At 41.9% G+C, this 24,031-nt stretch overlaps 2 protein-coding genes across 2 annotated transcripts; one reads left to right on the forward strand and one right to left on the reverse strand.

The window, feature by feature from the left end:
* Positions 1-119: 119 nt before the first annotated feature.
* Positions 120-2,144, forward strand: LOC138966424 (protease-associated domain-containing protein 1-like). The gene is made up of 2 exons (XM_070338659.1): positions 120-910; positions 1,798-2,144. The coding sequence occupies exon 1, from the start codon at positions 247-249 to the stop codon at positions 880-882; it is 636 nt and encodes a 211-aa protein (XP_070194760.1). The 5' UTR covers positions 120-246; the 3' UTR covers positions 883-910; positions 1,798-2,144.
* Positions 2,145-9,367: 7,223 nt separating this feature from the next.
* LOC138966419 (microcephalin-like) lies at positions 9,368-23,861 on the reverse strand. The gene is made up of 13 exons (XM_070338653.1): positions 23,786-23,861; positions 23,137-23,218; positions 22,128-22,332; positions 19,861-19,951; positions 19,255-19,419; positions 18,549-18,660; positions 17,775-17,855; positions 16,084-17,413; positions 15,519-15,681; positions 14,316-14,393; positions 13,599-13,742; positions 12,320-12,407; positions 9,368-11,889 (listed from the first exon to the last, which is right to left on the reverse strand). Exons 2-13 carry the CDS (start codon positions 23,213-23,215, stop codon positions 11,798-11,800), a joined length of 2,628 nt encoding a protein of 875 aa, XP_070194754.1. The 5' UTR covers positions 23,216-23,218; positions 23,786-23,861; the 3' UTR covers positions 9,368-11,797.
* Between the last annotated feature and the right edge of the window lie 170 nt (positions 23,862-24,031).

A 24,031-nucleotide genomic window follows, 5' to 3' on the forward strand; every position in this document is an offset into this window, starting at 1 on the left:
TTAGTCTCAGCATTTACTGACACTGAATTTGTCTGTAAACATGCACTGAAGTAACAACACGTCACAGAAAACGAAAATAGGTTATCTCAATGCCACGTTAGTTGCTTCCCTTGGAAACATGGCCGCGAATGAACACGTCGTGATTGTGAACGGCTTGTGATTTACTGATTGAAACGCTTTTAAAACATGTAACAGCGTCAGACTACGTGTTTCGAGTTTCCTGTCATAAACTGTGCTTTACCTGCAATGAATCGAACTTTGGTGGAATTTTGTTGCAGTCTGCTTCTTTTTACATTATTTGTTTCCCGTTTGGGCCTAGCAGACGACGATTCGGAGCAGGAGGCTCCAGTGGAGTACCGCTATGAAATCGCGTCTTCGCCAGACGCAAACTTGGTCTACGAGGACACGTATTACTTCGAAATCGTATCTCCTGAAAGCCTCAGCTACACGTACAAGCTGCGCCAGGCCAAAAACTTTGGGGGGAGTTTTGATCGCCAGTACAAAAAAATCCGTTTAGTGATCGCAGAGCCAGTAGAAGCATGCAGAAAAATCGAGAACCCTCTCGGAGGAGCTGTTGCTCTTGTGCTTCGAGGAGGTTGCTCCTTTATAACAAAATCCAACCATGCTGAATCAGCTGGTGCTCTTGCTGTGATAATTGCAGACAACGATGTGGACAATGATGACCACATGGTGGACATGGTGGATGATGAAACGGGGCGCGCAGTGGGAATTCCATCCATGTTCTTGATGGGGAAAGATGGAGTGATGATCCGTCGGCACCTGATGATGAAAGGATTGACTGACGCCATCATCAACATTCCTGTCAACCTGACAGGCCAGACACTCGGCAGCGCAAAACTCCCGCCATGGACACTGTGGTGAACTGCAGGCAGTCGATCACCTCACTTCGGTAAAAGTTTATTTGCTGCTTTGCTGTGATTGACCCCGGTTTCTTTGACGCGAGAATGGCTTGCGGCTAGCCTCTCGCTAAGCAAGACAGCGAGAGTGAATATGAAACGGTTTGATGGCTAGCTACACAAGAATTAAACACCATTTGTTGATACCGAAAAAGGTCAGCCAATCGGATTGGCAGCATTGCCACAGCCATTTTTTCTTGCGTAGCGAGCTTCTCCAAGGCATGCTAGCTCGCCTTCTCTCCCCAAATCCTAGCGTTCCTCGCGGCAAGATTTGCCCAAGAAACGCTGTATACTTCCTCGCCCCACTCACTTCACTCGCCAATTCTTGCCTTTAAGAAACGGGGGACTGGTGATGATACATAACACAGTGTCATTACATTACACCGAATAGACCTTTTCGGCATCTGAGCAGCTCTTGCGAGATATCCGCGAGTCATGCTTTTGTGATGTTATGCTTCGAAAGTCATGAGAACGACGATCTAGGCGTCGCAGCTCATGTGAAATATAGCCACCCAACATGGTTTAGCTATGCTTTGAAGTTTGTGAGAAATTGGAATACTGATAGGGTCTATTTAGGCAAAAAAAATAATAGGTCTGTTTACGGTAACATAGGCCCAAAAAATAGGGTCGGTAGGTCGGGATTTTTTTTTTTTTCCCAAAAAACCATATTTTTACGTTATTTTGCTTTTTTTTTTTTTTCCCCAAATGCCAAAAAAAAGTCTAGGGTCGCGCAAAAAAAATAGGGTCGGTCGGGTTACCGTAAACAGACTATTTTTTTTTTGTTGCTTTATCAAATACACTTGTTTGGAGTTCCAGAACATAGATGTATCTAAGTAATAATTGAAGGTAATTTTGTGTGACTTTTTTCTTTTACTTTCAGATCTCAGAGACAGCAATATGACTTCATGGATTCCACATACACGTGCTGCATAATTTATTCTGGAGATCTTCAGCCAGGTTCAGGAAACAAACTTTGCACTCTATGAACAGCGTATAAAGACTCTCTCTTTCTCCATCAGCGTATGTTGTAAAAATTACATGCATGTGCGCCAAAATCGGGAGAGAAAAAAATCTGTCTGATTGAACACAGCTTTTTTCCCGTTGACTTGCTATGCAAAAATAGTCAAAATATGCTTTCATTATAACTTTTATATGAAATCCTATGCAAGAAGACGATGCATTCACCTTTTTGGCAAGTGGAGAAGAGGAAATCAGGCCGGGGGGGGGGGGGGGGGGGGGGAGGGGGGCATATGTATGTTATGGGAGGTTGGGAGAGGAAGATCAGGGGTAGAAAGTGTTGTTGGTAGGTTTGTGATGTAACCAACTGCTATATTTATGGAGCCAGTGTTTGCTTGATACCTTCAGTAAGGGTTTTTTTTTTAAATGCCAGTTGAGAAAGACAGTAGATCGCTGCTATAATTTTACATGAAATCAAGTTGCATGATCGTATGACCAGTAAACTGTACATGTTTCTCCAAATGATATATATTCTTCCCAGTTCTAAGTGCAATGAACTGGAAGTTCCACTGGGTGTTTTTTTTATAGGCAATGGCTATTTTGCCGGTACCGGCAACGTAGCCTGCCGGTACCGGCAAAATAACGATATGTTACCGTAGAGGCTATATTTTGCCGGTTGGACGCTGCTGAAGCTAGTAAAGTGAAATGTCTAGTCGGATTCTCCATCTCACAAAGGCAATACACAAGTAATCTTCAATATTTGTATTTCTGATGTGCAAACTTCAAATGCAATTACAACCTTGTCTTATACACGAATAAAAGCCATCTCTCTCTCTCTCTCTCTCTCTCTCTCTCTCTCTCTCTCTCTCTCTCTCTCTCTCTCGTCCAATACTGCTGTGGGTATAGTAACTGCTAAACGGATTCCTCTGAAGTTCGCCTTTCAGAGCACGGATTGTGTCTGCCTCACCGACAAAGTAGCTCAGAATTTGTCTGTCTCGATCCACCGAGGACTTCTTTGAAAAGGGAATGGTTTGTCAACCTTGCATTTTTTCCGACTAGGCAGTCCAATAGCATTTACTACTTTTCCTTTTGGTCTGCCTCTCTTCCGGGATTTTGGTGGTAACGTCACATTATCAAGAGACGTCGACGTAGGCCTTGGTGCGGATGAACCCTCCTCGTCAGACGTCGTAGGCCTTGGTGCGAATGAACCCTTCTCGTCAGACTGTGGTGTTGTTGTTGGTGGTAGTGGGTGTGGGGCGGCTGTCATATCATACACTAGTTCCACAACCGCTACATGAGACGTCGTAGGCCTTGGTGCGACTGAACAATCCTCTTGAGACGTCGTAGGCCTTGGTGCAAATGAACCATCCTCGTGAGACGTCGTAGGGCCTGGGTGCGAATGAACCATCCTCGTGAGACTGTGGTGTTGTTGGTGGTGGTGGGTTTGGGGCGACTGTCATATCATACACTAGTTCCACAACCGCTACATGTTTTCCAGATCCCCACATTTTTACAACAAAATCTAATACGCTCAATTTCTCTTGGAAATCAAAGTTGTTTTCTGCAGCTAAAGAAGCCAATTGTTGTCCGAGGTGGAGTTGATAATAAAACTCACTATAAAAGTTCAAATTTGTCAATCAGTGAACACTTCTCTCCCCCAAAGAAATTCCCATCAGAAACTGTCATTTATTGGTGAGTATTTAATCACAGGCGGTAACTTTCACTTTACTAGCTTCAGAGAGAGAGAGTGAGAGAGAGAGAGAGGGTGCAGAGAGAGAGAGAGAGAGAGAGAGCCTCTACCGGCAAAATAGCCTCTACCGTAACATATCATTATTTTGCCAGTACCGGCAACGTAGCTTACAGGCTACGTTGCCGGTACCGGCAAAATAGCCATTTCGTTTTTTATATGGATATGTTGTTTTCTGCCTGTGATGTAATTAGTGAGGCTTCAATGTTTCAACCATCATGCCTTTTCACAAAGATTGAAACTGTGATTGCACACAAGACGTTTATTATGATTGTTATGGCAGAGGTACATGGGGATGGTTGTGGTATTTTTCAGCTATACAACTTTGCAAATATGTGGTGCATTTGCCGTCTGTCTGCCTTCATGTTCAATATTTAAATCCATGGGTGGGATTCTTCCAGTATATTCCGGAAATCCGGATTCGTAATGTCTGTGGTGACGATTGTTTGGTTGTTAATTATACAAATCTTTCAGCGTCTGGGGGCCCCCAGATCGACCCTCCCCCCCCCCCCCCCCCCCCCCCTGCTTAAAATTCTTCAGGATTCATGACATTTTTCAGTCCCACCCATGTAAATCAAAGACGGAATAGCTGTTGACAGTGGTAAATCTGCACAATGTAAACAGGTGTGGCTGCATGTGTGGGTGTTTGTGTGTAATTTTTGTGCAAATGTGTGTTTTCAGAAATTTCATCTCACAGATTTTGTTTAATATGATTGTTAAAGATTAGTTGAAAGTTGCCAGTATCTCAGCAGAGATTTGAAATTGCATAAACACATGTTTGAAAATGCATGATCAAAATTGCCAACATTAGCCCACCTTCAACCCTAAATATCTTGTCTGATTCCTTTGTTAATTTATTTCACTACCAGCAACATTTTCATAATTTTACAGTTTTAGTTGTATTTGAATCTGTTTGAAAGTTTAAAGCAACATTTTCTTTTTAGAAATCTTTCAAGAAACAGTGCATAAAACCAGAATTACCCTGGCTAGGGGGGCCTGGTAGCTCAGTTGGTATAGCATTGGACTGACAATCCACGGGTTGGGTTGCGGGTTCGAATCCAGGTTGGGAAGGACAAGGGTCAACTTTATGTGCAGACACAGGGATGGTATCCATGTTCTACCCTCTTGCCACAGCTGTCTCATGTAAGGCAAAAAAAAATAGGGTAGGAAGGTAGGCAATCACTTTTTTTTTTTTTTTTACTTTTTTTTCTAATGTGTACAAATTAAACCTACTTGACAGGGAAATAAGTGTGGGACTCGAGCGCTTTCGCTTTCATTGCGTTTTCTGCACTCATTTTTTTTATTTATTTTTTTATACAAATGTAATAAAAAGTTATAGGGTCGGCCCCTAAAAATAGGGTAGGTCGGGTTACCGTAACCACACCTATTTTTTGGGGGGGCCTTTGTGACAGAAGTGCAGGTGGCTGATTATATTTAAACACGCACACACCTGGGTGGTACGACTCTTGTTGCTGCTAGCTTTCCTTTGGAATAAAAAATAAATAAATTAAGGAAGGGTCAGTTTTGAATAATGCTCTGAGTTACTTGTAGAATTTGTTAGCTATGACACTGTTGTTAACCTTCACCGGATCATGCTTTTGACTACACAGTCCTGATGATGTGGGTCATGTACGACCTATACTTTCTAAAGAAGGATTCAACGTAAAAAGTATGGGTCGTACACAACCCAGGCCATCTAAATAGGTGTAAACATTTTACCGCCTCTTTGCGGAGTGTGGCTCGTACAAGACCCATGCTTTCTGAATAGGGATAAACAGCAGTAGTTCAGTTGGGATAATAAGTAAATGAAATGAAAAAAACTTACTTTTTTTCTTAAATTCCATTCAAGTCACACACGGCCTACATCATCCGGACCGTGTAGTTCAAAATAATTACGTCATTGTTTATTCATTTGTTAACATGCATCATCTTTTAAAATGTAGTTGGTTGGAAGGTCCTATGATGTTTGAGGATTACATGAAGTTTGAAGCAAAATCTTGCGATAGCTTCAGTGATACAAACACTTTTTACAGGATCTAGGTCGTCCATGATCCAGGAAGCATGGTGAAGGTTAAAGGCACACTCATTCTCATGAAAACAGTTCAGCTCAACATCTCCGATCTGCCGTCCTTTCACATGGAATAAGACCATCTCTCTACTTGGACATATACCGACAACAAAAATCAACACCCCCGACTGCTTGCTGTGGCGAGTTAGAATTTTTTCTTATGAACTTATCCCCACTGTGGCCAGAGATCCCCTAGGCTGTTCATGTTTGGTATACATGTACAACCAAGCCTTATCCTATGTAAAAGCCTGGCCAGAACTGAGTCGGTGAGCCAAATTTTTCACCAGACGGAGTTTACCTTTCAAATAGGTTAGTTGACCTTTTCTCTTAAGCGTTTTCATTTTGTCTATTTGACAAGTTCCTTTCTTGTGTATTCTTTAAGAAAAACACAGTTTTGACAATGAAAGAATGTTCTGTGTTTCTCTTTATAAAGTAGGTGGGTATTCCAGTAATTATCAATTTTCTACCAAATTCATTAGGATGACATTCCATTTATTTTAATGTTTTTTTCCAATTTTGTTTATTTTATTTTGCTTTTTTTCGAAAACACTAGAATGTACAAACAGTAAGTGATTTCTGCATGTGAAATTACTTAAAAACACATGAATGATTAATTCTATGCACATTGTTCCAATATCAAGTGGTTGAACTTTTTTTATTCTTACCCTTTTGATAGCAATGATCAGTCATTTTGTTGATATTACATTATGTTTTTTATCATATTTTGTCCATTAACTTTATTACCAGTAACAGGAAGTGGAGCTAGCAATAATGCACCCGTTTACATCAACATTTTGTTTGCTCAAATATGATCAACATTGGTTTTGAGTGAATGATAGCATGAGATGGATTTCCTATGGGAATAAAATGCGTTCTGGGTTGTGCATTGTTATGTTTTGGGGGAGTGATGAAAGCCGTCTTTTTTGTGAGGATGAGTTTTTTCTAAATACATGTACAGTCGAACCTGTCAATACCGACAACCAAAAGGGACCGCCCAAAAGTGGTTGCTACAGACAGGTGGTCACTTTGGAAAGGTGGACTATATAGAAATAAAATGTCCAGGATCCTTTCGGGTGGTCGTAATGAGCAGGTGTTTGTTATCAAGAAGTGGTTGCCAGAAAATCTGTGAAACGTGTTCTTTAAGGTTTCTGATCACATCACTATTAGTATTACAGTAAATAAGCTGATAATGCTGAAGGTTAAGCAACTCTTACTATTGGGTGTTTTCAGTTTTGTGCCAAATATAAATGAGACAAAGAAAGGAAACCAGTTAGAGAGAAATGCCCTGGAACTGTGTACATTGTGAAGCCTTTTTCTTCCACTGTCAAAGCTTATTTTCAAAATATACAGTACACCAGCTACATCTAACGATTTAAAGCAACACGTGTCAAATAATTAACTAAGAGCTTTATTTTCTTTCAACATGTATTGCCTTCAGTCAATATTGCATTGAGCATACTAAGCCTCTTGCGGAATCAAAGGTCATAACACGTGTCAAATTATGAACAAAAAGCTTTATTTTCATTATTGCATTGACTGATTGAGCATATCAAGCCTCTTGTGGAATAAAAGGTCATAAGAATTATCATTTCAAACAAATAAGAGCGGCTCAGTTCTTCCCATGTAAATGGTTGGGCTCACCGTCTCAGATCTGTCAAGTCTTTCACATAGGATAAGGCCTCCCTCCACTTGGACACATACCAAAAATCAACATACGATCTGCCTCCTGTGCAGATTGGGATTTTTGTGATGAATTAATTTAGCATATTCTTCTTCTTTTTCTTTGTTCATGGGCTGAAACTCCCACGTTCACTCATGTTTTTGCATGAGTGGGTATTTACGTGTATGACCATTTTTATCCCGCCATTCAGGCAGCATTCGCCGATTTCGGGGGAAGCATGCTGGATATTTTCGTGTTTCTATAACCCACTGCACTCTGACATGGATTACAGGATCTTTTGCGTGCGCACTTGGTCTTGTGCTTGCGTGTACACACGAAGGGGGGTAAGGCACTAGCTTGCGTGTACACACGAAGGGGGGAAGGCACTAGCAGGTCTGCACATAATTTGACCTGGGAGATCGGAAAAATCTCCACCCTTAATTAACCCACCAGGCGGCCACGGCAGGGATTCGAACTCACGACCTTCCGATTAGGGGGCTGACGTCTTACCACTGCGCCACTTCGCCCATCATTTAGCATATTGACACTAATGTCAGTTACAAAATTCTTTCTTTCTTTATTTGGTGTTTAACGTCGTTTTCAACCACGAAGGTTATATCGCGACGGGGAAAGGGGGGAGAGGGGATAGAGCCACTTGTCAATTGTTTCTTGTTCACAAAAGCACTAATCAAAAATTTGCTCCAGGGACTTGCAACGTAGTACAATATATGACCTTACTGGGAGAATGCAAGTTTCCAGTACAAAGGACTTAACATTTCTTACATACTGCTTGACTAAAATCTTTACAAAAATTGACTATATTCAATCAATCAATCAATCAATATAAGGCTTATATCGCGCGTATTCCGTGGGTACAGTTCTAAGCGCAGGGATTTATTTTTTTATTTTTTTTATTTGTATTTTATGCAATTTATATCGCGCACATATTCAAGGCGCAGGGATTTATTTATGCCATGTGAGATGGAATTTTTTTACACAATACATCACGCATTCACATCGGCCAGCAGATCGCAGCCATTTCGGCGCATATCCTACTTTTCACGGCCTATTATTCCAAGTCACACGGGTATTTTGGTGGACATTTTTATCTATGCCTATACAATTTTGCCAGGAAAGACCCTTTTGTCAATCGTGGGATCTTTAACGTGCACACCCCAATGTAGTGTACACGAAGGGACCTCGGTTTTTCGTCTCATCCGAAAGACTAGCACTTGAACCCACCACCTAGGTTAGGCAAGGGGGGAGAAAACTGCTAACGTCCTGACCCAGGGTCGAACTCGCAACCTCTCGCTTCCGAGCACAAGTGCGTTACCACTCGGCCACCCAGTCCTGTCTATTCTATACAAGAAACACTTAACAAGGGTAAAAGGAGAAACAGAATCCGTTAGTCGCCTCTTACGACATGCTGGGGAGCATCGGGTAAATTCTTCCCCCTAACCCGCGGGGGGTAGGATGGTGATATTTGGTACTTGTCCAAGTGGAGGGATGGCCTTATCCCATGTAAAGAAACAAGCTTGGACAGATTTGAGATGGTGAAATGAATTTTTTACATGCTAAAAGTTGTACCCTTAAAGGAAAAGGAATCTAACTTGCAGTCAAACACAAAAATAAGCAAGAAATGATGCATCACACGTTACATTTGCATGGGTGGGACTGAAAAATGTCATTAATCCTGAAGAATTTTAAGGGGGGGGGGGGGGGGGTCTGGGGGCCCCCCAGACGCTGAAGGATTTGTATAATTAACAACCAAAAAAATTTCGCCACAGACATTACGAATACGGATTTCCGGCATACACCGGAAGAATCCCACCCATGCATTTAAACAGCAAACACAAACTGACGACAATATGTAACTTGTCTCACGTCCTTTCAACAGCAGAAGTTCACTGACAAAAGTTCCAACAGTAAAAGTGTATTTAGATTACAGTTGTATTGTTCATTTAAAACACAGGCTCATTATCAGTGTGTTAAAAATGTGATCAGAAACATTAAAAGCACGCAATACTGTTGTAGACATTACCCGTATGAATCTCAACTTGCAATGGTATAATTTTCTGATTGCTCTGCAACTTGTGAATAGGTTCATGCAACACATAATATCCACACATACAAAACACGACATATATACATGTATACAAAAGAAACTGTGAAATTGGCCCAGAATAAAAAAAAAAGTCAATCAACTTGACATGCTTCTGTCATTCCAATTCAATTGTTATGAACTGTGTTAACTCATTGTCTCCCAGGTACGAATAGATCCGTACCCACTCATATGGCTCTGACTTGGTACGGATATATCCGTACACACAGTCACTTCAGTTGCTTCCTGTAACGTCAATCTAACGCCTGCATTCCAGCGTGTTGATACACAGTTTCTACACAGTTACAATTCTGAGTGACCTGCTGCAGCACAGCTGGTGTCGGCTAAAAAAACCTTGGTCAACATAGGTGGGGTAGAAAGTGTTAAGCTATGTATAAGTATGGCCTTTAAAGATGAGCTTATACAGTTACAGAAATTCCACACAACATAGGATAAAAATTACATACCTTTATTCAGTTTACTGAATAAAAACAATGCACATAAAAACATATTTACAAAAAACACAGATCATTAATCCTTCTGTGTTAAAATATCTCTTCCATCCCTCCTCTCCACACACACACCACAACAATAGCAGTCAAAAAAGGGTACTAAGCATATTACACAGCAAAATAAGCTAAACCATGGACATGATAAAAGAATTGTTTACTGTGTAAAAAAAAAGTAAAATAATTTCGTCTCTACCGGTAATTTCATTCACATTTATAAAGTTGCTTGTCAGCTCAAGTTTGCTTTCCTGACCAGGGGCGGATCCAGGGGTGCCCCCCCCCCCCCCCAGCCTGAAAAAAAAAATGATGGCTCAAATTGCACCAGATTGCTCCATTTTCCTTGTTCCTATCAACATTTTCAGGAGCCGGTCTTTGTCTTCTAAATGACGGTTTTGGAAGGTACAGTAGTTGGGTCATTTGTTGGCTCAGATTGAACCAGATCCATAATTTTCCCTTATTTTGATCCAAATTTGTCTTCTTAAATTAATTTTGGGGAGGTGTATTGGGTGGAAGTTTGTTGGCTCAGATTGCACCAGATTGCTCAAATTTCCTTGTTTTTTTTTATCAACATTTTCCGGGGGTAAGCGCCCTCAAATAAACACTTTGCGTCGTTGATCTGTCCCTAAAAGAAATGTAGAAACCTCCCCCCTTAAAAATGATGTGATCCGCCCCTGCTGACTGATCAATAGCAGGCCAACTGTTTACACTTCCATTCATAAAATGTTGCCTAAAAAGTGCCTGAACACAAATGATATTGCCTGAATTCACACTTCAGGAAAACTCAGATCTCCCATTTCAAGTTATGTGCAGACTCGCTTGTGCAATTTCCCCCTTTCCCCGAAGAGGGAGTATCACTGCCTAAAATGGGAGGGGGGGGGGGCAGCTTACATGTAAAAGCCCACTCACGCAACAAAAGAAGAGGACATTTCAGGCTATAGCAGAAGTTCAAATGTTAACTATGACCAGTAAGATACTTAATTGCCTCATTTCAGGCATAGAACAAGACGCATGCAGGATCTGAAATACAAAAACCTCCTTTTTGTAACAGATATATACCACAATGAACAATTCTGCTCCCCTTTATGCACTTCACACAAGGGTTACGGTCATTTCAAATATGCATACAATATGTCACATTTTAAAACAATTCATCCACAGATAAACACGCAAAAAGCTAATGAATTAAACAACTACTCAATTAAAATGCTGTCAACACTACAAGTTGCAGGTCTCTTTATAATAAATACAGAATTAAATTGTTTCAACTGAAATCTGACACAAAAAGTGCCAGACAGTTCACAGTCTTATATATCGAGGTCTGTCGTTGGACATTACATTCCATGTTTACCCGTGCAGGAGGGGCAAAACAGTGGCACGTGACTGTCAGATATGCTGTCAGCAAGTTTGTCTTCACGCTTTTTATAAGCACATCTGGTGACTATTTCTTTTAGCTGCACGGCTTCACCATCTTCATCATCGATAAAGTGGTCAGAATCGTCTTTCCGATTATTCTTGCATATATGCCTTTGTCTGCTAGACCTCCAAGTGACACTCAAGAATTGCCGCTCAAGTTCGCAAAAAAAACAACTCAATAAACCTGTCTCATAGGAGAAAATATCACAGCTATTTCTCGTACATGCTGAAGTTAAAAGCAGCCATTGAGAAGCGAATTCTGGCCAGAGATGGTAGACCTGAAGGAAAAACTGTGGGGCCCAGCGGAGTTCTTGCGGCGAACTGCAGACTTCATCATATCAACAACTTAGTCAGTCTAGCATGGCGACGGGAAGACAGAAGAAGAAGCAGCCATGAATACTGTAGTGTGACTGTGTAGTGTATTCTCAATACTCTGGACTGCAGGAAGTCTTGGGTTTGAAGTTGATTGCTAAGACATAGTCGTCCATTGGAAGCAGCTTTTGCTGACTAATACAGTCTGAAAACAGAAACGAATCTCTTTTATATGATGGACAGAAAGCTAGATTTCCATCCAACGTTATTTTCTCTAATTTGTACAAAAGTGAGAAGCGACAAACAAAAAAGATGAAGAACCGGATCCTGAGAACAGAGAGAAAAGACTACTCTGCAGAATTAACCCATGCGTAAAATATACCTGCTCATCAAATTTAAGTCCAACCAAGTGTTTTTTCAAAAACACTGCGCAAAGTATCACTCACTCTACTCTGTCTAGCAACCCATGCTAAAACAATTCTGCCCTTTCTATCACCTTTGAACCCTATCCTACGACCTGGTTTCAATCACTCACCTCTGATTCAGCGGCATAATACTTCTTTTGTAAAAATATCAAGCCTTATTACTACACTGAAAACACACTAGCCGATAATAATGTGTCAGCTCAGACTTACCTAACACCCAGACAGGTTTGATGCTGATCTTCTCGTCATGAATCTGGTCACCGATGTAAAAGTCAGCTTTCTGTATGCTGTCAGTCACCTGAAAAAGTTACTCATATATATATATACTAGATGAATACCCGCTTCGCCGGGTACGGCTTTGCCGGGAAGAAGTCGAGCCGAATACCCGGCTGTGCCGGGGACCTGGCAAAGCTGGGTGTACGCCGGCTTTGCCGGCGCACCGCACGAAGGAAGGGAGATAAACGCGCAAAACACTGGAGAAGAGTAATACCCGGCTTCGCCGGGACAGTGACCTTCTAAAAATAGTATAACGGGAATATGGATTGAGCGTTGTCGACAGTGACCTTCTAAAAATAGAAACGGGAATATGGATTGACGCCACACGAAGGAAGGGAGATAAACGCTGAAAACACTGGAGAAGATAAGAAAGAGTTACTGGGAATGGATCCAGAGAAAAACCAAAATCGGTTCAGCGCTGCGCGCTGAGAGCACGTGTTGAAATATCTCATCGACCAGGTTATGTCCGGGGTGTACCTGAATATGCCCACCAAATTTGAAACAGATCCATCGAGAACCTTGGGCGTGCATCGCGAACACACAGACACACACACACACACACAGACACAAGTCGTATATATATATATAGATATAGTATTCTGATTATCTTTCTCAATCAAACACAAATCAAGCAGCGTTTTGTCACATGACATTCAAAATGCTTAAATAATTATAGGCACTGATTCTGAACAGTCTTTCCGCACGCAAACACATTGGTTGTGAGATTGTGAGAGGGGTAGAAAAGGCCACAGACAGAGGGAAAGATACAGCACACTAGATTAAAGTTGAACAAAAATGAAAGCTTGCTAAGTATGTCAAGAACACCATCATTCCACATATTAATAGCTACAAATCTTTTCAAGATATATCATGCATAACAGACAATTTTGGATGTTAGTGGGTTGCGTTTTTTCATTCAACACAATAGTTCCATTAATGTTGTGGTGTGGTGTGGTGTGGTGTTGTGGTGTGGTGTTGTGGGTTGTGGTGTGGTGCGGTGTTTTGGTGTGGTGTTGTGGGGTGTGGTGTGGTGTGGTGTGTTGTGTTGTGGTGCGGTGATTTGGTGTGGTGTTGTGTGGTGTGGTGTGTCTGTAGAGAGTGGAGTTTGGATGGGAAAGGGAGTTTTCATGGGAAATCCAACATGTTCTGGGTTCTTTTTCACACATTGGAAAAGTGAAAAGTGAAATATGTCTGCCAACCCAGCAGTCCTTACCTTTGCACCACACAAGTGGAGCAGCTTCAACAGATGGCTTCGTGGGGGAGTGCAGGTATTAGAAACAAACAGGGAGCCTGCTGCCTCAAAGATGCGACACTGGTACGTCCCTGGTATATCTGCTTCCCGTGCCAGTCGCGCATCCTGAAGAAAACAATAAGAAAGTAAACATCCTCTCTTCTGGCTCAACACTAAGATATTCCAATCACTACATTCTGCTGATTTGTAGGGATAAAACCATTTTCACTGCGCGCACCATTTTGTATTTCATATTTGTAATAATAAAAACAACAATAATAAATAACTTTTTTGTGCTGCAAGTCCTATTAACTAGCGCTGTACAATTCCAAAACTGGAAACATAAAATCTGACAGCAAACACACACCAGGACCGGAACCGATGTGCACAAGAAAGTTTTGCTAGGTCAGATTGGCTGAAATCACAAAGAACCTCAATTGACGTTTTTCGGAAATAACTGTCAGGATTTTCAGCTGTCTGGTAGAGTTAGAGCCCCTTTACCTCGGACAGGTTTTTACAACATCCGGAGCATATTCCACACTGCCGATCGGCTTTATCCTGCGATCGGGATGAACAACGACCGCTGAAAATCTTGACAGAGTTATTTTCGAAAATCATCTATTTCAAACAAGCTGGCTCCCACCTGGTTGATAACTTTCTTGAGCTTACTAGCCCAGGAGTCTGAACAGTTTGACTTACTTTTGCCTTACAAAATTCCTCCACAGCTTCAAAGTCTTCCTCTGATATCCATTGCTTCTGCTCCACCGACTCCAGGACCTGTCGATCAAAAATACTTCAATGGCAGAAAAGGTAAAGAGATTGCAAACATACCTGCTACTGTATAAGATCTGATAGACAAAGGGAAGTAAGCGCTCTAAATGCATACGACATGTGTCATAGAGTGACGGGCGCTGTGGCGTGGTGGTAAGACGTCGGCCTCCAAAGCGGAAGGTCGAGGGTTCGAATCCCGGCCGCGGCCGCCTGGTGGGTTAAGTGTGGAGATTTTTCCGATCTCCCAGGTCAACTTATGTGCAGACCTGCTTAGTGGCTTATCCCCCTTCGTGTGTACACGCAAGCACAAGACCAAGTGCGCACGAAAAAGATCCTGTAATCCATGTCAGAGTTCGGTGGGTTATAGAAACACGAAAATACCCAGCATGCTTCCTCCGAAAGCGGCGTATGGCTGCCTAAATGGCGGGGTAAAAACGGTCATACACGTAAAATTCCACTCGTGCAAAAACACGAGTGTACGTGGGAGTTTCAGCCCACGAACGCAGAAGAAGAAAAGTGTAATAGAGTAAAACGAGATTCTCCTGGTACCTGAGAGATTAACAAGCATTGAAATGAACAAGCGACTTTCATCCTCACATTCATGCTACTGTATACACTTTTACTTCAGGGGCAGAAAAGAGAGAGACCTTGCAAACTTAGCTGCTATTGTATAAATGTTTAGTTCAAGAACAGAAAAGATGAAGATATTGCAAACCTAACTGTAACTTTAGAAACTTTATCAGTACAAAATGAGCACATTTCTTTAGTTTCACAAACGTTACTGACACAAGACGAATGGTTGCTTATTTTCTTTAGTTTGCAAAACTGAAGGAACAAACCAGAGTGGGAAAAAAAAACGTAGACAAAAATACATGACAGTCAAGAATTGTCCCAACAAAAATTTATGGAAGACTCTATAATGGAACAAGAAACTGCAGGTGATGTACTCACCAGAAAAAAACTCGTACAAGGAAAAATAAAGGGGACCGGTTTCCAATAATCCATACCAAAGGCAGGTTATATCATTTTTTCTTTAAAAAGTCGGGACATTTTTCTTGTGAACAAATACATGTTCATTGTATTGTATGGGAAAGACTGAATCCCAGTGATGCGGAAGATTGTCTTTCTCACCCATTCTTTGCTGACAAGCCAGCAGCCGCGAGCCAACGCATGCAGCACGTTCAAGGTACGCTTTGGTTCACCGTACACCAAGTGTGTTGTGTCCTTAGACACTCTGTCTTCTACCCGGAAGACGCCAAGCTTCTTGACCGCTGCTATCACCTCCTCCTGCTCCCTGAAGTCACACAAAATGTCTGAATTATGGAACAAAATAATATTGCATTTTTCCCTTCCAAAGACATTCACTTACTGCAGCTAAGAGTGTAACGGTACAGACAAATAGTCCATCCTGGCATGGTAACACAAGAAAAGCAAATGCTTATAAGACTCCCCTTTCTCATGTCCCATTACTGTGGAACCCCAGCCCCCCTCCCCTTTAAAGACTCCTCCCCCCACCCCTCCCCCCCCCCTTTATTGAATAGAAGACTCTCTACCTTTTCAGATATCTCCTCACTCAAATAGACTCCCTCCTTTTAAAGACAGAACAGATCAAGGTAAACAATCAGCAGACTGAGGCAGCAACAGAGACAAAGAACAAGGGAACAAGAGAAACAGCCATTACAACCCCAAAACTCACGGGCGATGAAGACTTGTCATGACAAGCGACGGCATGGAGCTGAGACGAAACTTCTGCATACTCATCAGCTTTGGTCTCTGGTCGTCCTCACTGCTACCTCCTTGATCCTTCCCTTCTCTGGACCTTTTCCGTCTGCTCTGGCGGCTGGGTTTCCGAACCTTGAACTCTGCAATGCTGTTTCGTGGAGGTGCAAATCGTCCGGCGCCCGAACTCAAACCGGAGGTGTCGTTGAATATCATAGACATAGAAGAACCCAGCATGCTGGAAGTGTGGGAGGTAGAAGAACAGAGAGCGGAGGCACTGGCTGACATGTCTTTAATCTTTCTGTGGGACTCCTTCCGACTCTTCTTGGCCGTCTTTCTTGAGCCTGTTTCCGACAGTCCTTCTTCGCTGATGTTGGCGTCCATATCGTTTGACTGCCTCTTCCTTTTTCCGTGGTTTTCTTTTGAGGATCTCTTGGACGCTGGGGCTGTGCTGGGAAATACTGCGTCTACGTTGCAAGATGTTCTCTTCTTACCCCTCTTTCCAACACCATCACTAGCTGGTAGTGGTCCGGGTAAGTTGGGGTTTTCTTCTGGCGAAGGGGAGAGAATGTGCAAATCTTGACTAGGATTCAACAGTTTTCTTTTCTTTGCTGTGGGTCTTGCCGTGGCTGCTCTAGATGCGAAGTTTTCTACTCTGCTGGGTTGAGAAGATGACTCAGCAACACTGCTGTTTGAGCCAGTGTATTCACTTGCTGAGCGTTTCTTGTGTGTCTGCCTTGAAGACGCGATGTCACTACCCCTGTTTTCATCAGCTGAACTGCTGTTTTCTTCTTCCCTGTCTTTCTTTTCTTTACCATCATCCAAACCAGAGGGTGGAACAAGTGAATTAGTCTTCGTGGGCAACAAGCTGCTGCCCATACTGCGACGAGTGTGTGCCCTAGCTTTGTTGCTTGCTTGCTGACTCACTTGCGAGCTCCGTTTCTCATCCTGCGAAAAAGACAAACTCCCCAGACTTCTACGATTATTAGTTTTCTTCAAAAAGACTGATGCTCCTGTCAAAGGTTTGTCTGGCAAAGTGGATGTCTTTGGACCATTCTGAGAAACACGCTGCTCCTTAACTCTTACATCAGACTCGGAAGATTCTGAGCTGCTGGACGCTTTAACCGAAGAAGCTGATTCTTCAATGGTAGTTACAGTTCTGGCAGGTGTAGTTTCCTGCGAACTTCTCTGTTTTGTGACACAACTGGGAAGTGTTCTAATGTCAACACGACCTGAGAGGCGAGTGCTCCGACGATTTGGTTTAGGTTTGGGAACTGTCTCTTTTTCCTGTGGTGGCGTCTGGTTGGCTGCAATACCAGAAGTCAACAGGTATTAATTGTATGGATTATGCAAAACAATACAAAGTGGGAATGGCGGAAAAAAACGTTAACTTTTTCAAGTTTTTAACAAATGTGAAGTGCAAAACTCTTTCTACCTGCTGTTCCAAAGGACAGGAGTCTGATATTCTGTTTGGAAATTCTCTAAGGAATCCTTGGGTGTTTATTTTTCTTCTTTTTTTCATCGACTCTTGAAGAAAAAACAATTTCAGTAACAGGAAATTAATTCCGTACTTCACTTCAATGCCAACACAAAGATGTCGTTTCCTAGAGGAAGAAAGCCAACTCTTCTCAAAACTACGAAACATGAACTGGAGATAAAACCACTTACTAAAAAGAATTCTCTGCAGAGGTTCTTCTTCCACTGCCTTTGCACACAGAGGGGATTCTGTTATCACCCATTGTTTTTTGGCTGTAACGGAGAGAAAAGTTTCACTTTACCAATGTTCATACCATCCATGATATCGGCTGAAGAGACAATAAAAATTAACCAATCATACCATCCATTCTTTGAAATGTAAGTTGGAACTACAATGAAAGAAGCCAACGCCACATTCACTGTCTAAAAGCTGATTTCAAAGGCAACTTCTCAGGGATGGATATACAAGAAGCTGCTCATCAGAACGAATTCTTACATCCTTGAAACTATGCTTCTGACGACCTTCAGACTTGGTGACCCAAGTTTGTATTAGTCAGGACTTGCTACAATCGTTTCGGTCCATTAATAATTGCCATCTTCAGCCTAACTCTGACATAGATTACAGGATCTTTTCTGTGCGCACTTGGTTTTGTGCTTGCGTGTACACATGAAGGGGGATAAGGCACTAGCAGGTCTGCACATAAGTTGACCTGAGAGATTAAAAAAAAACTCAACCCTTAACCCACCAGACATGGCTGTGATTCGAACCCACGACTTTCGGCGTCTTATCCACCAGGCCAATGCGCCCATCAAAAAAGCATACTTCTTCTTCGTTCATGGGCTGAAACTCCCACGTTCACTCACGTTTTTGCACGAGTGGGTTTTAATGTGCATTACCATTTTTACCCCGCCATTCAGGCAGCTATACACCGCTTTCAGGGGATACAGAACTAAACAAGTCCTCACCTTCCTTTTCCCGCTTGAGCTGATCCAGCCTGGCCTGCATGCTAGGGGGAGTGCTGGGAATGATGACAGGTGATTCGAAGTTGAACCCCGGCCCCAAGGCGGCCATGACAAACTGCAAGTTCACAGGATAGCATTTAGTAATAGCAATTATACTCCTCTGAGTGAATGAGGATACAGGTAAAGTGGAACCCGCCTTTTAAGACTCCCTCCTTTTTCAGATTTTCTGTTCATAACTTCTGTACAATTACCCCCATTTTAAGACTCCATCCTTTTTCAGATTTTCTGTTCATAACTTCTGTACATTTACCCCCATTTTAAGACTGCATCCTTTTTCAGACCTGATTTTCTCCCATTTTTGGAGGTCTTAAAAGGGGGGGTTCCCCTCCTCTGAGTTAATGAGGATGTAGGTACTTTTACAGATACAGTGAATGAAGCTCTTAGCCCAGTGCGGTGAAGATAAGGAACAACTGTTATCACTTACTGAGGAATGAGTGTGTGTGTGTGCCTGTCAGTGTGTGCGTGCATGTATGCATAAGTCAAGTGTATGAACATGCCTGTCTATTACTATTAGCACCAACATCACCACAAGCGTTTCCAATATGCAAGCGTGTGTTATGTGTTCCTAAACGAAAACTCCAGATATTGTATACAGTAAACTGAGCAACACACAGTAAAAATCTTAACACAACGGAAGAGAAAGGATTACCGGTGAACGAGGCTGCGTGTCAACAACGAGGACGTGGGAAGGGGAGTGTAGCGGCGTGTTGGAGTCGGCGCCCTGCATCAGCATCTTACGGAGACGTTTTTCACACCTCTCAGCGCTTCTTCCTAAATCGTCCTCAAAAGCTCGAGGTTGCATGAACTTGTATTTCTGTCACAATCAAATTCAAAAGTAGTCAGTTGCAAAGAAAGCAGAAGGCGCAAAAACAGAATTCTGCTTTAAATTTACACTTGTTCAGAATCAAAGCAAGGTAATTCACTTATTCACAACCTATACAAACCCGACAGCACTTACTTCTGAAAATCATCTATTCAGGCATCAATTTGGCATTTGCTTTAACTCTAAACCGTACAAAATCATATATATATATATATGTATGTATGTATGTATGTATGTATGTATGTATGTATGTATGTATGTATGTATGTATGTATGTATGTATGTATGTATGTATGTATGTATGTATGTATGTATGTATGTATGTATGTATGTATGTATGTATGTATGTATGTATGTATGTATGTATGTATGTATGTATGTGCATGCGTGTGGGCAGCATTTATGTGAGCAAGACAGGGCTTCTAAGCGTACCTTCCATCGAACACCAGGGGGTGGGGTACCACATCTCTCCGTGTTGGCCACAAATCTGCTTTCAGGTGCCTTGCTTTGAAGCTCCTTGCAACTGGTCAGACAGATACAATCATTGAAACAACAATACAATTAAAATCAATTCTAATAAACTTTTTTGTTTGTTTGTCTGTTTGCTTAACGCCCAGCCGACCACGAAGGGCCACATCAGGGCGATGCTGCTTTGACATATAACGTGCGCCACACACAAGACAGAAGTCGCAGCACAGGCTTCATGTCTCACCCAGTCACATTATTCTGACACCGGACCAACCTGTCCTAGCACTAACCCCATAATGCCAGACGCCAGGCGGAGCAACCACTAGATTGCCAATTTTAAAGTCTTAGGTATGACCCGGCCGGGGTTCGATCACAGGGCGGACGCCTTACCACTAGGCCAACCGTGCCGGTTTAATTCTAATAAACTGAATAATCAGTTTGGTCTTAGTGTTATGAAGATAGCAGTACAGTGGATCCTCCTTTTTTAAGACCCCCCGAATTTAAGACTTTCTCCCTATTAAAACCCTGTTTTCTCATATTCGCTGTTCGTAACCTCTGTAACTGTAGCCACATTTTAAGACTTCCTCTTTTTAAGACCTTTCTTTCTTTCTTTATTTGGTGTTTAACGTCGTTTTCAACCACGAAGGTTATATCGCGACGGGGAAAGGGGGGGAGATGGGATAGAGCCACTTGTTAATTGTTTCTTGTTCACAAAAGCACTAATCAAAAAATTGCTCCAGGGGCTTGCAACGTAGTACAATATATTACCTTACTGGGAGAATGCAAGTTTCCAGTACAAAGGACTTAACATTTCTTACATACTGCTTGACTAAAATCTTTACAAACATTGACTATATTCGATACAAGAAACACTTAACAAGGGTAAAAGGAGAAACAGAATCCGTTAGTCGCCTCTTATGACATGCTGGGGAGCATCGGGTAAATTCTTCCCCCTAACCCGCGGGGGTTTTTTAAGACCTGAATTTCTCAGATTTGTGAAGGTCTTAAAAGGGGATTCCACTGTACTGGTGTCTAAGATCCCCCTTTCCTGGCTTTCAATCACCTTTTTTGTACTTTTAGGTTTTCCTAGTTGTAGATGATGCAACTGATCGTATCACTGTGGCAAATCTGAGCTGACCAAAGCACTATCTGCAGAAAAGTATATTTTGTGCTGTACCTGAATCTTTACATACCATAACAAAAAATTTAAAAAATAAAGAAAAAATTAGCACCTGCCACCAGCAACAAGGAACCAAAGGTTTATTGCACCTAGATAATGAGTCAAAGATCAAAAATCGAAATAACTCAGTAATTTCCATGCATCATGGTTCTAAATCTAATGTACAGAACTCCACAATTTAAGGAAATTAGACCTTTGCTTCATTCCGTCTGTGGATCATCGCTCACATCAATTTAGCTTACACTGCATGTTGCATTTATGATGGGCCAAGAAGATAAGCAGAAATAACCATTAGGTCTCAAGGCATCATCCTGAATTAACCCTGTGGAAGTGAGGTCGCATAGTGAAAAAAGAGCGACCATTTGAGATTCACTTAGTTGGACGGTGAACCTCACATGGGGCTAAATCGGGTTATTGCCAGTCTTGACATATCGAGGAACACCCCCCGCCCCCCTTTCAAGATCTCCGAAAAGCTTAAAAACTTAGGTCTTGGAAAGGACGGAGTCTTAATAAAATGGGGGTAAATTGACTTAGGTTATGAACAGAAAGTCTCTGAAAACAGGGTCTTAACCCTTACACTGGTGCAATTCTGTAACACATGTTACATAGCCACTGGTGAATTGACAGAGAGAAAAATAACGAAAAACGGTCCTATAGGTTTTCGCATCCATGGGAGCTAATCGGATCCGACCAAACAGACTGAACCAGTCGCGCGACATATATGTCGTGACAACCAGGTGACAGTATACGTAAAGTAGCGCGACATATGTCGCGACAACCAGCCTAAGGGTTAAAAGGGAAGGAGTCTCAAATGGGGGGGGGGGGGGGGGGGGGAAGGAGGAGAAGTAAAAGGGGGAGTTCCCCTGTACAGTGGAACTCCTCTTTTAAGACCTCCGAAAATGTTAAAAGCTCAGAAAGGAGGGACTGGGAGTCTTCATAAATTGGGGATAAATGTACATAGATTATGAACAGAAAGTCTCAGGAAACAGGGTCTTAAAAGGGAGGGAGTCTTAAATTATGGGGGTCTTAAAAGGGGGGTTCCACTGTATACCTTTCCACCCAAAGCACAGAAACCAGATGGACGCCAAGCTTGAGGGCTTTATCTCGGGTCCGTTTGGTGCCCTCTTTGAAAACCACATGGGTGACGTTGTTGGTGAATTTCTCCTCCACCCTTGCCCCCATCTTCCGCAGTACTTGTGCAACAGCTGCACTCCTGTCGTCACTCGCCGTCCGCACCTCCACGTAGGCCACAACATCTGAAAAGAGTAGGATTCCATGCTTCAGGTGCAAACTTTCAAAAGGAAAATCACATTGTACCAGACAGCGGAACCCCTTTCTTTCTTTCTTTCTTTATTTGGTGTTTAACATCGTTTTCAACCACGAAGGTTATATCGCGACGGAGTGGAACCCCCTTTTTACGACTCCAAAAATGGGAAAAATTCAGGTCTTAAAGGGGAGGGAGTCTTAAAGGGGCTTCAACTGCATGACCAAAAAATTGGACACTAAGTTTATTGTTGGCAACAAAAAAACAAAAACAAAAAAAAACAAAAAAAGTTTGTTACAAAATGGAGTTTCTGCACAATGTAAACTGTTAAGGTACAGCTGATTCCAGTTACCGTCGCGATATAACCTTGAACGGTTGAAAACGACGTTAAACACCAAATAAAGAAAGAAAGAAAGAAAGATTCCAGTTAGCACAAGCTCAGATAAAAGTGAAGCTAGCAGCTCGCAAGTTCACAGGCAATTTCATTTCTCTTGGTGAAAAAAAAGAAGAAGAACTGTCTTTAATGCATGTAAACATTTTGGGTCAAAGCATAGTGACACTGACAGTGACCTTTGTTTAAACAATTTATTTTACCTGTCCTCTTATACCCATCCCTCAAAACAAGACAAATGTATTTGATTGCAGATCTTCATGAAGAGGCTGTTTATTTTCACAAAAGCAAATAAACTAATAAACTGACAGAGACACAAAGAGAAAGGTGAGCAAATGCACAGAATGATACATTTCTAACTGTCAAACTGAAATCCAAAAATAATTGTTTTTTGTACAAGTTTACCTTTCAGTATAGAAGCCTGAGCAGGTGAGAAGGTGGAGGAGGTGGCAGAGGTACTGGTCGATGGGGATGCTTCTGCCATGACCTGCAAAAAGAATCAAGACAATGTGAATATATGACTTAGTTTATGAGCAATGCATGTGACTTGTCTGTTGTCATATTTATTTTCCACAAAATAGACCATACAGAGAGATAAGATATATGGTGATACTGATACCAACTTAATGATGGGGATGTTTATACCTGTATTAAAATCAAGTCCTTCATAATCCGCCATCACTGAAGTCTGCGAACCAAGCAATTAGTGATTCCATCCCACTAATTTAGTAATTAGTTTACAAGCCAATTAGTAATAGCAGAGACTCTGGTAATAGTCTGGAAACATCACGTATCGCCTTCTATCCTCTCACTAAAGCAGTATGTGAAGTTATTCTGTCGTTAATTCAGTTTCCGCCACATAGAGATAGAAATAAGTGTCATCTGAGAGTGAGACTAAACTAATACTACTACTAGTAGTAGTAGAAAGAGTAGCGAGGTTGTGTTTCTAGTTTTACTCTAAACCGATCCCAGGATCACAACAGATATGTTACCTGTATAAATGGTTTCTTTTAGCTAGCATCTATGATTAAACTTGTACTTAATCGATACAAACCAATCAAAGTTATCCCAGCGATGATTACAAGCGAAAGAATCTGCATCAGGTCGAATTCTTTCGAAATTGGCGGCTATTCAGGAAGTGGCAAGGTGACGTTGCGAGAGTTACTTCCCATGTACAACACCAGGCATATGAAATTACTATGCCTAGTTTAAATCTGTTGTTTATTTTCTGATCACTGAGGGCGTTTTCGGTGGAGATTTGTTCTTCGAAATGTTTTTTTAGAGGTATGCGGATTCACTG

Source organism: Littorina saxatilis, linkage group LG5 (genome assembly GCF_037325665.1).
Source record: "Littorina saxatilis isolate snail1 linkage group LG5, US_GU_Lsax_2.0, whole genome shotgun sequence".
Lineage (NCBI taxonomy): Eukaryota > Metazoa > Mollusca > Gastropoda > Littorinimorpha > Littorinidae > Littorina > Littorina saxatilis.

What these genes read in the sequence shown, in the direction of transcription:
- LOC138966419 (XM_070338653.1), bottom strand. Translation starts at nt 23,215, where the DNA reads ATGGCAGAAGCATCCCCATCGACCAGTACCTCTGCCACCTCCTCCACC. An exon ending in CCCCTGGTGTTCGATGGAAG is followed by an intron (nt 19,420 to 19,860) that starts GTACGCTTAGAA and finishes TGATTGTGACAG; the next exon opens with AAATACAAGTTCATGCAACC. An exon ending in CAAACCTGTCTGGGTGTTAG is followed by an intron (nt 11,890 to 12,319) that starts GTAAGTCTGAGC and finishes TTCTGTTTTCAG; the next exon opens with ACTGTATTAGTCAGCAAAAG.
- LOC138966424 (XM_070338659.1), top strand. Translation starts at nt 247, where the DNA reads ATGAATCGAACTTTGGTGGAATTTTGTTGCAGTCTGCTTCTTTTTACA.